The 14,115-nt window shown below is 45.1% G+C and overlaps 1 protein-coding gene across 1 annotated transcript; it reads right to left on the bottom strand.

Annotated features, from left to right (window-relative positions):
- Window positions 1–4,172: 4,172 nt before the first annotated feature.
- LOC134298505 (uncharacterized) lies at window positions 4,173–9,439 on the bottom strand. The gene is made up of 2 exons (XM_062978932.1): window positions 7,676–9,439; window positions 4,173–4,447 (listed from the first exon to the last, which is right to left on the bottom strand). Exons 1-2 carry the CDS (start codon window positions 9,221–9,223, stop codon window positions 4,406–4,408), a joined length of 1,590 nt encoding a protein of 529 aa, XP_062835002.1. The 5' UTR covers window positions 9,224–9,439; the 3' UTR covers window positions 4,173–4,405.
- Window positions 9,440–14,115: the final 4,676 nt, after the last annotated feature.

Here is a 14,115-nt window from a genome sequence, read left to right as displayed (position 1 = left end):
TTGCCTTGGCAACTGTAATTGCTTTCTTTTTGTTTAATTTTTTTGGTTAAAAATATATATATTGGGGGGGGGGGGGTAGAAATGGATGGAAAAAGGAGATAGCGTCTTCAGGCTGCCATGGCCTGTTCTCCACCTGTTGTTATTTTGGTCTGGCCCAATCAACCTGCTAGCCAGGCTGGAGCCAGCGAGCATCTGGAAAAACTGCACTGTTTATAAAACTGACATGGAGCGGCACCCCGGGGCCCTGACCTCCCACACAAATCTGGAAATGATTAAATTGGCCCTGGCTGTCTTCGCTGCCGAGAGCTTCATGCTGAGCGAACAGACCACCATGGACATTTGGAGTTCTCATTAGGGAAGGGGGGGGAAAAAGAAAAAGAGAAGGAAAGCTGGAAATGTAACCAGTTCCCCCTTGTAATGGTGCCCTCCTGGCCGCCGCCACCGCTGCCATTCCACCCGCTATGTCTGTTCTGAATCGCTCCCTGAAAAGTATCAGAAGCAAGGAAATAAAAGTTGAACCAAAAGCCACCTCTTTCCTTTCCCATCCAATAACTAAGAAGGGCTTTCTAGGAAAGCAACTTTCCTCTATTGCTGTGGCAGGAAGATAAAATGAAAAAAAAAAATAAGTTAGGCCTGCAAAAAGTTTTCATAAAAACTTTTGGAAACATGTATACTGGCCTTATAAGAATTTGGCATTCTAAATCGAAAAATGACTTCCATTTTGCACCCCATCATGAGCATTTTTTCACAACTTATTTTCATGTTTTCTACGTTCTAACTGAATGAATTTAGTAATGATTTGGGGAACAACTGTGCATGGCACAACATTTTTATTACGTGTGCTGAATGCATCATCCAAAACTACAACATTGAGAAAAAGTGTTTTCATCACAGGCCCATGTGGCGCAAGGGAGCTGCTTTGGAGTGACATGAAATTGTTATTGCTAGAATTAAATGACTTTTAAAAAGTCAAGCTGAGCCAGACATGGAGAATACACTTGCAGGATACAGCCGTACAGCATCACACATGGAGTTTGGGCAAATTACTTTTTTGGAGTACAGCTTCTCTTCTCAATCCACCAACCAACATGTTGGGTAGGGGATTCTGGGAAATGTAGTCCAAAAGATAACTTACTCAAAATGTACGTCCACATGCAATTATGTGTACAAACATGCACATACACACCAATCTGTGTGATGGATTAACGTATCTATCAAGAGATCTTTTTTAAGAAAAGAGAAGGAAATTCTGGCTCAGAGCAGAAGTATTTGCTGGCAAACCTGAAAAGGATTAATCCATATTTATTCATTTAAAATATGTGCAATATGCTTTTTCAGTCAAAAGCTTCCATGATGGCTAACAAGACATATTAGAACAATAACACTTATGTAAAACTATGTCACCAGATTTTAAGCAAACAATCATATCCTATTAGGAAGGGAATGGCTGAAACATGTTTTGTTTATATTCAGAATTTCCAAAAAAATCTGCAAATTTACTCATATGTTTGATGGAGAGACCTTTAAAGATGGATATGTGAGAAGGTGATTTTTCCCCACACATTTTGTGGAACAAGAATGAAATTTCGAAGATTGATGTGTGGGAAACAGCAAAAATGACAGATTGGTTCATCCCTAAATCAAGGCAACCCAGCAACCCAAGGCAACAGTGGGGTAGGGAAGGAAACCGCTTCTTTTTGGACAGAATCTAATCCATTGGATTAGATTCCATTACTTTTCAAGTAACAAAATAATCTTCTGTAAGGCTTGGCTTGTTGGCTTGGGGCTGCTGGCTTCTCTGCCAACACTCAACCTTCGACTCTGTTCCTCCTGGGCTTTCGTGGGGACTTTTGTTCTTGTTTTGTTTTCAGATTTTATTTATTTTATTTGTATTTTTATTTATCTATTTTATTGTTTTGTAGAGACTTTTCTTAATTTTCTCGCTGGCTCATGTTTATCACGGATGATTGAGCTTAGTGAAATAGACTATTTAATTGATGAGTCTTCACAATTATTTCTCGACGTTATTATGCTTTGTGTGATTTTTGGGTTGTATTTAATGTTTAATGTGCTTTGATTTGTATTGTATTATATTTATACACTGTGTATTTGCAATGTGGCACTGAAGTGGCCAAACTGAGTCCCCTTCGGGGTGAGAAGAGCCGGATAGAAATATAGTAAATAATAAATAAATAAATAAATAAATAAAGACAGGTAGGCACTGTGTTTGGATTGCATCATTTCTATAAGGACTTCAGGACTGATCACATTGGGTTGCTTCATGTGATCATCAGCAGAAATATGGCATAATCAGTTTGGCTTAGCAGGACTGGCACAACAAGACAGCTTCCACTGGCAGCAGATGAGGGCAAAGAGTAGCAGCAAAAGTATTGAAGAACAAGTCTTCCCTGGTATCCTCTAATTTGGTCTGCTGTCTTCAAGCACAGCGCAGGGCACTCATTCCTCATCAAAGTCAAAGTAAGATTCTTTCCAGGGTATAATGTGATGGATGGCACTATGAAACAAAATTTGAAAAAAAATACTGTTCCTGGTTTGAAAGTGTTATTTGTGATAAATTTTGTGGCACTTACTTTGAAACTAGTTGTTATACTCCAGAAACTTCACTTTTGTGACTGCCACATACTATATTGAATTGGTTGAGACTCGATGAAATATTCATTGAAAAACTATAGCAAAATGTGCTGCATGTTTTTATGATAGAACCAATTAGGAAATGGCATTTATAACTCAAGAACCAAAATAGTGTTACAGGTAGTAACATTTCCTGTAGGCTAAACCTGACTGCTCCAAGTTTATCATAGCTAAAAGGGGTTTTGAAACTGAGGCTGGACCTACACTGCCATATAATGCAGTTTGAATCTATATAATACCATTCCATGCAGTTAATAAAGATCCTTTATTGGAATGCTAACTATTGAGAGAGGGGATCTATGAAGGGATAGAGACAGGATCTATGATAGGATGTTCTATGATAATTGCAGTCCAATGCGCTTAACATAGAACATCCCAATACAGATCCTCTCTCTCAATAGCTGCCATTCCTCTCCATCTCTCTTTCCAAAACACTGAAACACCCATAAAAATCTCCATGGACACCCCCACTCCCTACTTTCCTCGGCCACCACAAGCATCCTGCCTTGTACAAGCAAGTTCTGCCAGGTCACAAATGAAAGCCATATTGGCTTATCCTGACCCTATCCCAGCCAGGGGTGAGTGTTTGGCCATTCGGCCAATTTCCAGGTCTCCTTAGCCTGCTGGGCTGCATTTTAATTAAGGACGTGTAGCTAATGAATTATCCGTGACTCTAAGCTGCCTGAGGAAAACATGAAATCAACCTGCTTTGAATTTACAAGCTGTCAGATCTGCCAGGAAACAGATCCTCAGTGCTGAGCAGAGTGAGACCTAAACTCAGGGTGAGAGGATGTGCTTTTATGGGGCTTTGGCAGATAAGCTGGTGGGTAGAAGAAAGTTTATGGCACAGCTGTATTGCTCTGTGAGGCCCTATTGCAGCAGAATAATTATGTTTAAGAGATGCCAAGCTGTTCCAGCTGAAGTGGATCTCTCTCAACTGAGGCATAACGCCAGCTTGGGCAATAGATACGGGCCATGTTGCCAGGTCAGGAACATCACAGGTATCCAGGTTTAAGAATCAAACCCTGAGATCCAAAGAGGACTCCTAAAGATGGGGTGGATGGGGTCCAATGATGTCATTTTTCTTGAGGTTTACATATAATAATCTTTATGCAGGAGCTCCCTGAGACACAAACATCTTTTCAAGGATTCTTCCAGGGTAAAAAGACTAAGGAAGTCTGATTGATATATACTAAAGTGACTATGTCCCTCTTCTCAGGGCATCTTGGGAACTGATTTCAAGGGAATAGAATTGACATCTTTAGCAGAGAAATTTAAGTACAGGGAGATATCAATTTACGTCAGGGTTGTGTTTGACTTGCAGTTCAAATAGCAACTGATGTAAATGTATATGTACGTGCCTTCAAGTCATCTGCTGACTTAGGCAACCCCATGAATTTCATAGGGTTTTCTTAGCAGGGAATACTAAGAGGTGATTTTGACAGTTGCTTCCTTAGAAATGTAGCCTACTGTCAGCTCACCACAGCCGCTCCTGAATGAACACACGAGACTCTTTGTGGTATCGCCAGGAACTTTTACTGTAGGAAACATGAACATCAGAAAAGCCAAGAATGGGAGGCTCCGGCCAACCCTCCTTTATATACCCTCCCCCTCATTTGAACAGTCTCTTCCCGCTCAGTAAAACCCCGCGCAAATTCCCCGCCAAGTCCATCAGCCGTTTCTCCTCCGAGTCCTGGGACGCAGGTGTCTTATCAATGTCAGTGACCCTGAAACTCAGAGCCACATCCAGGCTCTAGTAGCAGGGTTCTGACATGGCGTCCTCCTCCCCTTCGTCCTGGAAGGAAAAGATTAAACACAACTATTGTTCTCCGCTGTCCAGAGTTCCTTTATACTTTTTTAACAGGCTGCAATGGAATACCGGGTGTACCTTTCCTAGGTCCTTTGGTAGCCTCAGCTCATAGGTCACTTCGTTTATTCTTTTTGCTACCCTGAATGGCCCTATATAGCGTGGAGCCAATTTCTTGGATGGGAACCCCAATTTCAGGTTTTTTGTGCTCAGCCAAACCAGATCTCCTTCGCCCAATTTGTCCCCCTCTCGGCGCCTACGATCCGCAAAGAGCTTGTACTTCTTTTGTGTTTCCCGCAATGCCTCTACCACGGTTTGCCACCCTTGCTTGATTTTGGCCGGCCATTCCTCGTCGGTCTGGCCCTCCCCTTCCTTCCACTCGGGTAGCCTGGGGAAAGGTGCCACCTCCTGTCCGTATACTATTTCGAATGGGGCACGACCTGTGGCCGAATGTACGGCCCCGTTAAAAGCCATCTCAGCAAACGGAAGAAGGTCCGCCCAATCATCCTGTCTATAATTGGTGTACATCCTTAAGAATTGGCACAGTGTCTGTTGGGTACGTTCGACCCCCCCGTTGGTCGCGGGATGAAAGGCCGAGCTCAGGTTCCTTTCTGCTCCTAACAGCTGTAAGAATTTTCCCCAAAATTTTGCAGTAAATTGGACTCCCCGGTCACTAATTATCTTGTCGGGACACCCATGTAGGCGATATACATGCTTCACATACAAATCAGCAAGTTTTTCAGCTGAAGGAAGTTTTGGCAGAGCCACAAAGTGTGCCTGTTTTGAGAATAGGTCCAATATTGTCCAAATGTATCTGTGGCCTCTGCTGGGGGGTAGTTCGCCTACAAAATCCATGGCTACGCATTCCCATGGCCTCATGGGCTCCACCACCTTCTGCAATAGCCCCTGGGGCTTCCCCGGTGGTGTTTTTCCCTCTGCACATAATTCACACTGCGTGACGTATCCCCTGGCGTCTTTCCTCATTCCGGGCCACCAGCATTGTTTGGCCAACAGTTTAATAGTCCTGGTGGGGCCTAGATGACCCGCACCCTTGTTATCATGGTACTTCCTTAACATTTCTCGTCTTAAACATTCAGGAATATACAATTTCTTATTTACAAACACCAAATCCCCACACAATTCTCCCTTTTCTTTGTTTGTTTGTAACCATTTGTCCATTCCATACGCTCGCTTCAACTCTTCCTCCCATATTTCTCCTCCCCCCGTGGAAATGGCAGTACGTTTGTTTTCTTTGGCCGCTTGTGCTCGAGTTAGTACTGCCAGGCCCCATTGCTTATCAAGAAAAATACTCCCTTCAGATTCCTGAATTCCTCCCCCGTGCTGAGGCATCCGAGAGAGAGCGTCAGCGAGTATATTATGTTTCCCCTGGAAGAATCTGAGTCTGAAATCAAAACGGCTGAAATATTGGGCCCATCTAATTTGCTTCGCTGATAGTTTACGAGGGGATCTTAGATACTGTAAATTTCTATGGTCAGTCCACACCTCAAACGGTGTTCCACTTCCTTCCAGGAAGTGTCTCCAGCACTCTAGTGCTTTTAGAATCGCTAGGGCTTCTCTCTCCCAAATCGGCCAGTTTTTTTCTGTATCGCTAAACTTTTTTGACAGATAGCCACATGGCTTCAGGTTCCCCCCCTCGTCTTTCTGTAGCAGAACTGCCCCATATGCCCGGTCTGACGCATCGCAATGTAATACAAAGGCTTTAGACATATCAGGGTGCTGTAGGACAGGCTCCTCAGTAAAACGCTTTTTAAGGGCTTCGAAAGCTTCCTGGCATTCTATTGTCCAGGTCAGTTTGGCCCCTGGGGCCTTCACTTTGGCTGTTTCTCCCCTACCTTTAGTCTTTAACAAATCCGTTAATGGCAAAGTGAGGCGCGCAAAGTCCTTGATAAATGTTCTATAGAAGTTTGCGAACCCTAGGAAGGATTGCAGCTGCTTCCGTGTTTTGGGGGCTTCCCACCCCCTCACGTCTTCTACCTTCGCAGGGTCCATCGCCACTCCCTGGGAGGAAATCCTATACCCCAGAAAGTCTATCTGGTCTTTATTGAACTCGCACTTGGCAAGCTTCGCATACAGTTTTGCTTCTCTCAACTTTTGCAGGACTTCCCTGACTAGTTCTATGTGTTGCTCCTTAGTCCGAGATACTAACAATATGTCATCTAAAAAAACAAAGACTCCCTTGTACAACAATGGATGCAACACTTCGTTGATTAATTGCATGAACGCGGCGCCTCCGCCGCACAAACCGAAAGGGAGCACACGATAATTGAATAATCCGAATGCACAGGAGAAGGCCGTCTTCCACCTGTCCTCTGGTTTAATCTGCAATTTATGGTACGCTTCAATTAAGTCCAATTTAGTGAATATCTGTCCCTCCGATAACTGGGCGATCAAGTCCTTCACTAAAGGTAGGGGGTATTTATTTCCAGAACTGATTGCATTCAGGCCCCTGTAGTCAATGCAGAGCCTCAGCGTTTGGTCCTTTTTGCGCCTGAACAACACAGGCGCCCCTAGAGGGGAATTTGAAGGCTCTATGAAACCCCTCGCTAGGTTTTTATCAATGTATTTTCTCAGTTCCTCCTTTTCCCTAGCCGACATTGGGTATATTTTTGCCTTAGGAAGCTCTGCTCCTGGGACTAGCTCTATCTTCACTTCAACTCTCCGCTTCGGTGGGAAACTGTCTGCTTCCTTCTCATCAAATACGTCCACAAAATCCCGATACTCTGGGGGTAATTTATCTGCCAGTTCTGCTATCCTGATAGAGTCTTCCTCCCCCCTTTTCCCCGGCTCCCTTTCCACTTCCTGGCTCCCTCCTTCCAACTTCATCCTGAAGATCATGCTCTTATCCTCCCAGTTGATTTGCGGGTTGGCCTGCCCCAGCCATGGCATGCCTAGTATAACATTATAGCTGGCTATTTGTGATATCACAAATGACACCTTTCCTTCCCAACTCCCTATCTTACACTTTACATCTTCGGCACTGTACTTAGCTAATGATCCCGATGCTGTGGATCCGTCCAACTGCGAAAAAGCTATTGGGGATTCTAGGTTCGTTCTTTCGCATCCCAATCCCTCGGCTAATTCAGGGGAGATGATGTTCCTGGAACATCCACAATCCACAAATGCTTTGCAGGTTGCTTGTTTGCTGCCACTTTCCAGCTGAATGGGGACCACTATCATGGCTTTGTCCTGACTTACCAACCCCCCCGAGTGGTGCCTCATCGGTGGTTCTTCCTCGGCGCGTTTCCCTGCCACGGCTCTTGGTTTGGGCGGGCCTCCGCCTTCCCCTTTTCTCTGCCAGCACTCGGCAGCCCTGTGGCCCAAACGGCCGCACACGAAGCAGCCCCTCCTGCTGGTGCTCACGTTCCCTGTCGGCTCCGTTCTCCTCCCGGCTGGGGTTGATCCCTCCTTCCGGCTCCCCTCTTTCATCTGCGGCCGCTGCTGTAGCCCTCCTCGGTGCCTCCTCGCCTGGGCCAGCGATGTCTCGATGCGCCCCGCCAGCTGAATCCATCCGCGCAGTGTGTCAGGCTCATCACGATGCACCGCCCAGGAGAGGATCTCCCGCCTGAGCCCCTCTTTGAAGAGTTCTATCTTTGTCACTGCAGACCATTCCGGCACCTTTTCAGCGAGGCATTGGAACTCCTCCGCATACTCAGATACCGACCTCTGCCCCTGGGAGACGGTCTTCAACTCCTCCCTCGCCCGGATCTGCTCCAGTGGATCTCGGAAACGGGTCTCCAGGGCCCCCATAAAGCGTCGGAGTGACCCCAGACATGGGTCGCGCCGCGCGTGTAGTTGAACGTACCAGCTGGCCGCTCCCCTCTTCAACACTGCACCAATGGCCCGTACCCGGCTGGATTCCGTTCTAAAAGTGTGGGCATTGTCCTCCATATAGCCCCTCACCGTGGTCAGGAAAAAATCCAGTTCAGAGGACTCTCCCCCAAACTCGATCCTTAGTTCCTCTCGTCTCGGTAGGGGTCCCTGTGGTGGCAATCCCCAATCCTCCGCCCGTCGCAAGCCCCCTTGCGGGCCAGTGGGCCCCGCTGCTGCTTCCCTTTGTCCTGTGCCACGCCCGGCATTCGCCAGGGGCACCAGGGTCTCAGTTGGGAGCGTAGCCGGGATTCTCGGAGGCTTTTCCCCTTCGTCGTCACTCTCCTCCACCCGCGTCAGGCTCGTTTGGATCTTGGGCCGGGCACCGGGCTCCTCTCGCATTTCCCTTCCCTTCGGTGCTGGGAGGTCTGCAAAGCCCTGGCTGCTTCCCATGCTCACGTCCCACATTGAGCTAGCCCGGAGTTCCCTTCCTCGCTCCGGCTCCGCCAAAACCGCCAGGCGCTCCATCGCCCTCGACATCACTGCCAGGGTGGTCTCCATCGCCGACATCCTCTCCTCCAGAAACACCATCTTTTGCGGGCCTGGGGAAGGTGAACCTTCCTCTCCTCCGGTGCTATCTCCCCGCACCACTCCGCGCCTCTGGGTTACCCCATTTGGCTGGGCATAAGCGGTGGATGACGCCAGGGCCGCCAGCTGGTGGAACTCAGCGTCCGTCTCGGGAGTGGCCCTTTCCGACCTTCCTCCTCCGGCGCCCAAGAGCTCTTCATCCTCCACTTGCATGTTACACCTCACCGCTACAGCGGGATGGTGTCCGTATTCTTGGCTTAGTGTCAGCTCACCACAGCCGCTCCTGAATGAACACACGAGACTCTTTGTGGTATCGCCAGGAACTTTTACTGTAGGAAACATGAACATCAGAAAAGCCAAGAATGGGAGGCTCCGGCCAACCCTCCTTTATATACCCTCCCCCTCATTTGAACAGTCTCTTCCCGCTCAGTAAAACCCCGCGCAAATTCCCCGCCAAGTCCATCAGCCGTTTCTCCTCCGAGTCCTGGGACGCAGGTGTCTTATCAATGTCAGTGACCCTGAAACTCAGAGCCACATCCAGGCTCTAGTAGCAGGGTTCTGACAGCCTACAACACCTGGTATTGGTTGGTGATTTCCCATACATGTATTAAAAAGGTCTGACCATGCTTAGTTTCCAAGATCAGACAAGATCTAGTGTCTTTAGGGTATTTGGCCCCATGTAACAGAGGAGGAGACAATTCCGTAGGGAATATCCTCCATTTTTTAAATCTCTAGAGAAATCTCTCTAAAGTGCAAAAAGAAAACCAGCTCAGATTAAGAGGAGGATAGGCTTCTCAGCTCCCTCATGTGTGATTTTTCTGCTTCCTAGGGACTTTTTTATGGGACAGTTTTCAAACATGATAATTTCCACCCATTGTCTAAAGTGGTGCGAGACTATTATACCACTTGGCTCTGATGTGCATATATAGATCCCAATCTTATTTTGGAAAGGTCTCTTTTAGTTTGCTAAGCACCATTTGCAGTCCTTAGAGTTGGGAAAGACTTGGCAGTGAGCAGGACTGAGACATTTGGATCTGATTTTCTCACTGTTATCCCGTTGCCTGCATCTGCTCACCAATTGCAAAGGAAAGGCTCTTGTCTCATCTTGGAGTTGGCAAGTAGCTTTGGACTCATGGGGGAGAGCTGAGTGATTTCCAGACAGCATTTGGCCCAGATTCCTTTGCTCCATCAAGTCCATATCCCAACAAGGATTTGCTTATACTGATGAGGCACCTGTATAGACTCGCAAGCTCTGTCGAAGGATCATGTACCTTGGAAGCCAAAATGAGCAGCGCTGGGACTTCCAGAAAAGTTGACATTCTACATTTTAATTTTTATAAAGAGAAGATTGCATAGTGTGCCAGAGGAAAAAAAATCAAGATCCATGATAACTGTGAATCTTGGGGTGGGGAACATTCTATAATTGGACTGCTGGGGATCATTTTATTTCTCTGTTTGTTTTCCTCATTAAAATCATCATTCAAATGAATGATGATGGAAAAAACACTGAAACACCTAGAGAAAAACACCTAAGCACTTGGGGGGGGAGGGGAACACCTAAAAGAGTCTAACGTGAACAGCTTTCATAGTTAGGATTAGGAATGGTGTAACCTGGAATTAGGCATATGTATGCCTTTTTTCGATGTTGAAAAAGAAGTGTCCAACATCCAGGCCTTCCCAAGGTGGTTTTGTCCACATGCATCATTTCTATTTGATTTTGTTCCTACTGATTCCATAGTGAAAGTTTCTTTTTCATCTTCTGCCTCTTAATATCTGACTGGCATTTTCAGGTATTTTACTACCTGTCCAAAGGCTCAAATCCCCAGCAGAAGTGATTGCTAAGCCCCATGCAACTGAGGAAACCTTGGTCCAAAATTCAATTGCCAGTTCCAACTAGAGTAGGCCCACTGAAGCAATGGGATTTGCATTGGTTTACCATTCAGCATACAATTCACTGTAGCTACTTTGGTTGGGACAAGTAGCAGCTGGTTACTCCAGTGTCAATGTCATGATGAATCTGTTCTGGATTTCAGTCCAAGCTTTAAGGAATCCTTCCAAAATGATGATTCTGCAATTCCAAAATATGCTCAACAATGTGGATAACTTCTTTAAAGTTCAGGCTGACATCCAGAGCAGATTCACCATCTCACTTACATGGTATCCATCAGTCACTACTGCTTAGGACTAACAAATTGATCTTTTCAATGTTCCCGATCTCCTGGCACTCCCTATTTTTATGGAAAGATTCATTGTGGAGGGATTGGACTATAGAGTGCAGTTCAGAAAAGCTATCTTGAAGCTACGACTGTCAGAATCCCCCAGCTAACATGGTCAATATCAGAACTCCTCAGCACCCTGGACTTTACAGTCCAAAGAGTCCAAAGAAGCTTTTTGCAAACTGTGTCTGGAGGCCTTTCACTCTAAGCAGTTAAAGTGTTATGATTGTATTTTAACCATGATGGTTCCATTCTGTGGTGTCCTGAAAGTTTTTAAAAGAGGGGTATTTAAAATTCTCAGTCAGATAAACCCTTTAATGCTTCTCCAAACTACAAATTCTATAGAAAGCAACTGTGACATGGGATCATACTGCTATAATTGTGTAGGTTGAAAGGGAGCCGTGAGTCTTTAGCTCCATTAACGTGTACCTGGGGCGACTGACCTAAAAAGGGCTAATTCAAATTCCTATCCCAACTGAAGATTAGGCATGTGTAAGGTTTTTTTGGCTGTTGCAAAAGAGATGCCCAACATCCAAGTCTTCCCAAGGTGGCTTCCAAGAATTAGTGTGCTGCTATTGAATGTGGGAGGAAATCCCATAAACATACATAAATGAAATAAATGATTGCACCGCAAATGCCTTGTCTGGAAACATTGCCCTTAAAACTCATTTGATATAGAGGCAATTTTGATGGGATAATTAGCATTTGATGGGAGAAGGATGCCAAGTTCAGATCTTTTCTGTCTGCCACCTCATCTACCTAATGACTCACTCATTGCCACCTCATGGCCCACTTCAGTCGCACTCATTTCCATCTCACATCCCACTAGTTTTCTCTGTCTCTCACTCCACTTGTTGAATGGCTACATCCAAGGTGATGAAGAGAGTGGTGAGAAGGAAAGGTCCACTGGGCTTTCTAATAACTGAAAAAGGGGTGAACAATCTGCAGCCCTTCAGATGTTGCTTGACTACAGGTCCTATCATCCCTGATGATCAACCATGGGAGCTGGGACAGATTTTTCATTATTATTATTATTATTATTATTATTATTATTATTATTATTATTATTATGCAATTCCTCTATGGATTTGAGGAAATGGACTGTAAATACTCAGTTGTAAAAGGTGCCACAGGATTCTTTTTGCCCACTTCCACTTCTTCCTTTTATACTGAAAAAGACAAACACAACTATCTCCTAAATTTTGCTACAGCTGAAGGTTCATTGTTCAACTCCCTTCAACAATGTCTGGATAGCTGCAGGCTCCCTAGCCCTGTTCTAAAATAAGGCCTAGATGTCTGAAGGTCCAATTATGAGGACAACTTCCATTTCTATTCTGGGTTTTTAGCCTGGCTAAACCATAGAGCAATTGAATTATTTATTTATGTATTTATTTGTTACCTATCTCATGGCTCAAGGCATGATTAAAAAACAGAGAAGAGATTTTAGTATAGGTGTAATATGCTCACTTAAAGATATACCCATAACCAATCTGACTGCCATGGTTTGAACTAACTGGGATTTCTGACCTCGGTACAGCACATTGCATATAATATGAAAATCAGCTAGTCTTCTTCTGGTGTTCTCTATCCCTCTATCCCTCTGGGAACAGAGCCAACCCTAGCTTGAAAAGGTTACATTATACAACGTAATGCCCCAATCAATCAGGGTGTTGTAATCCAATCCTCTATCAGTGGCCCTTACTCCCCTAGAAGCCACCAGCTGGCAGTAGAGATTCAGGCGCTCAGTAATCTGGACCACCTTTCTTCCAGCATGCAGGAAATGAGCTTCTTCTACCCTTTGTTAAGGATTACACAAGCCGTGCTATTTGAGCTGATTTGGATCAGTTTCTATGCAAAACTAAATTTCATGGGAAAAGTTATAGTCATCTGGCTTTGTGTATCTCTGTGGATTTTTCAAAAGTTGCTATTTTGCTGTATTTAGCAGGGAGGGAAATGCACTCTTCTTCATAGTTGTTGGTGACGTCAAGTGTGGTTTTGCTTTCGCAACCAGCAACCCTTGGCCATGCATTCATTGTAACATAACATAGTCTGATGTATGTCATATTTTTGCAATGACCTTGTAGCAATTCCTATGAGCTAGACTGTATTTCCTCAGTGAAGAAACATCTGGTGAAGCAGTGAGCCTTCTGCAAGACAAGGTGAAACACAGCTGCATCTTCTTATGTCAGTCACGTCTCTTCCCATTTTTGCTGAATATACAAATATGCAAGCCACAGTCACTGTATGCCTCATACAGTATATACTGCATTATGCATTAGCTGATCATGATGCAGGTATTAATTGATTAAGAACAGTCCAGCCTGTGAGTAAGAAATGTATTTGCTCAGATGTTGACCAAGTCTGCATAGCTTATAAACTACAACAGGAGAAGGCAACGTATGATTTCCCAGATATGTTGGACAATGTGAGTTTCATACTTTCTTTCCCACCAGATGTGAGGACTACCACAAATCTCACCATAATCTCTAAAAGTAAAAGCTTTGTCCTATTTCCACCTCTTACACCAATGTCAGAATTTCCTCCTGTCCCACCTGTGTGACCCACTAACTGTGTGGACCTCCTAGATGCCCTCAAGGTTCATGCGTATGACACTGTGCAAACTTCTGTCTCCTCCAGATACCACCACCACTTTATTCGCCACTGGTTCTGTCCTATTGTGTTGAGCAGGCAGTTGGAAGTGGTTAAGGCAGTACTTCTTAAGGTTTTGATATGTCTGTAGACAACGACATACCCTTTGCCATTTCACAGGTGCAAACTGGGAAGCATGTGGCCAAGAAGAGAGTGGTGAGGATGGCAAAAGTTCTCAGTGTCAAATAAGAGGCAAGCTAGGAAAGAGTGCAGCAGTTGGATGGCATTTCAGATTTCCGTGTTTTAGAGATACCTTGTCCATTCTAGCATCAATTTCCTCAATTGATTGAGAATGCTCTGCTTTCCTAAGTGTCCTGTGAGTGGGATCTACCTAGATTTGTTTATCCTTGGCCAACATGATGGCACTAAGTATGT

This window comes from Anolis carolinensis, chromosome 4, assembly GCF_035594765.1.
Source record: "Anolis carolinensis isolate JA03-04 chromosome 4, rAnoCar3.1.pri, whole genome shotgun sequence".
Classification (NCBI taxonomy): Eukaryota; Metazoa; Chordata; class Lepidosauria; order Squamata; family Dactyloidae; genus Anolis; species Anolis carolinensis.
Note: the sequence above shows the minus strand (reverse complement) of the source record. Positions and strands in the feature narration are given on the sequence as shown.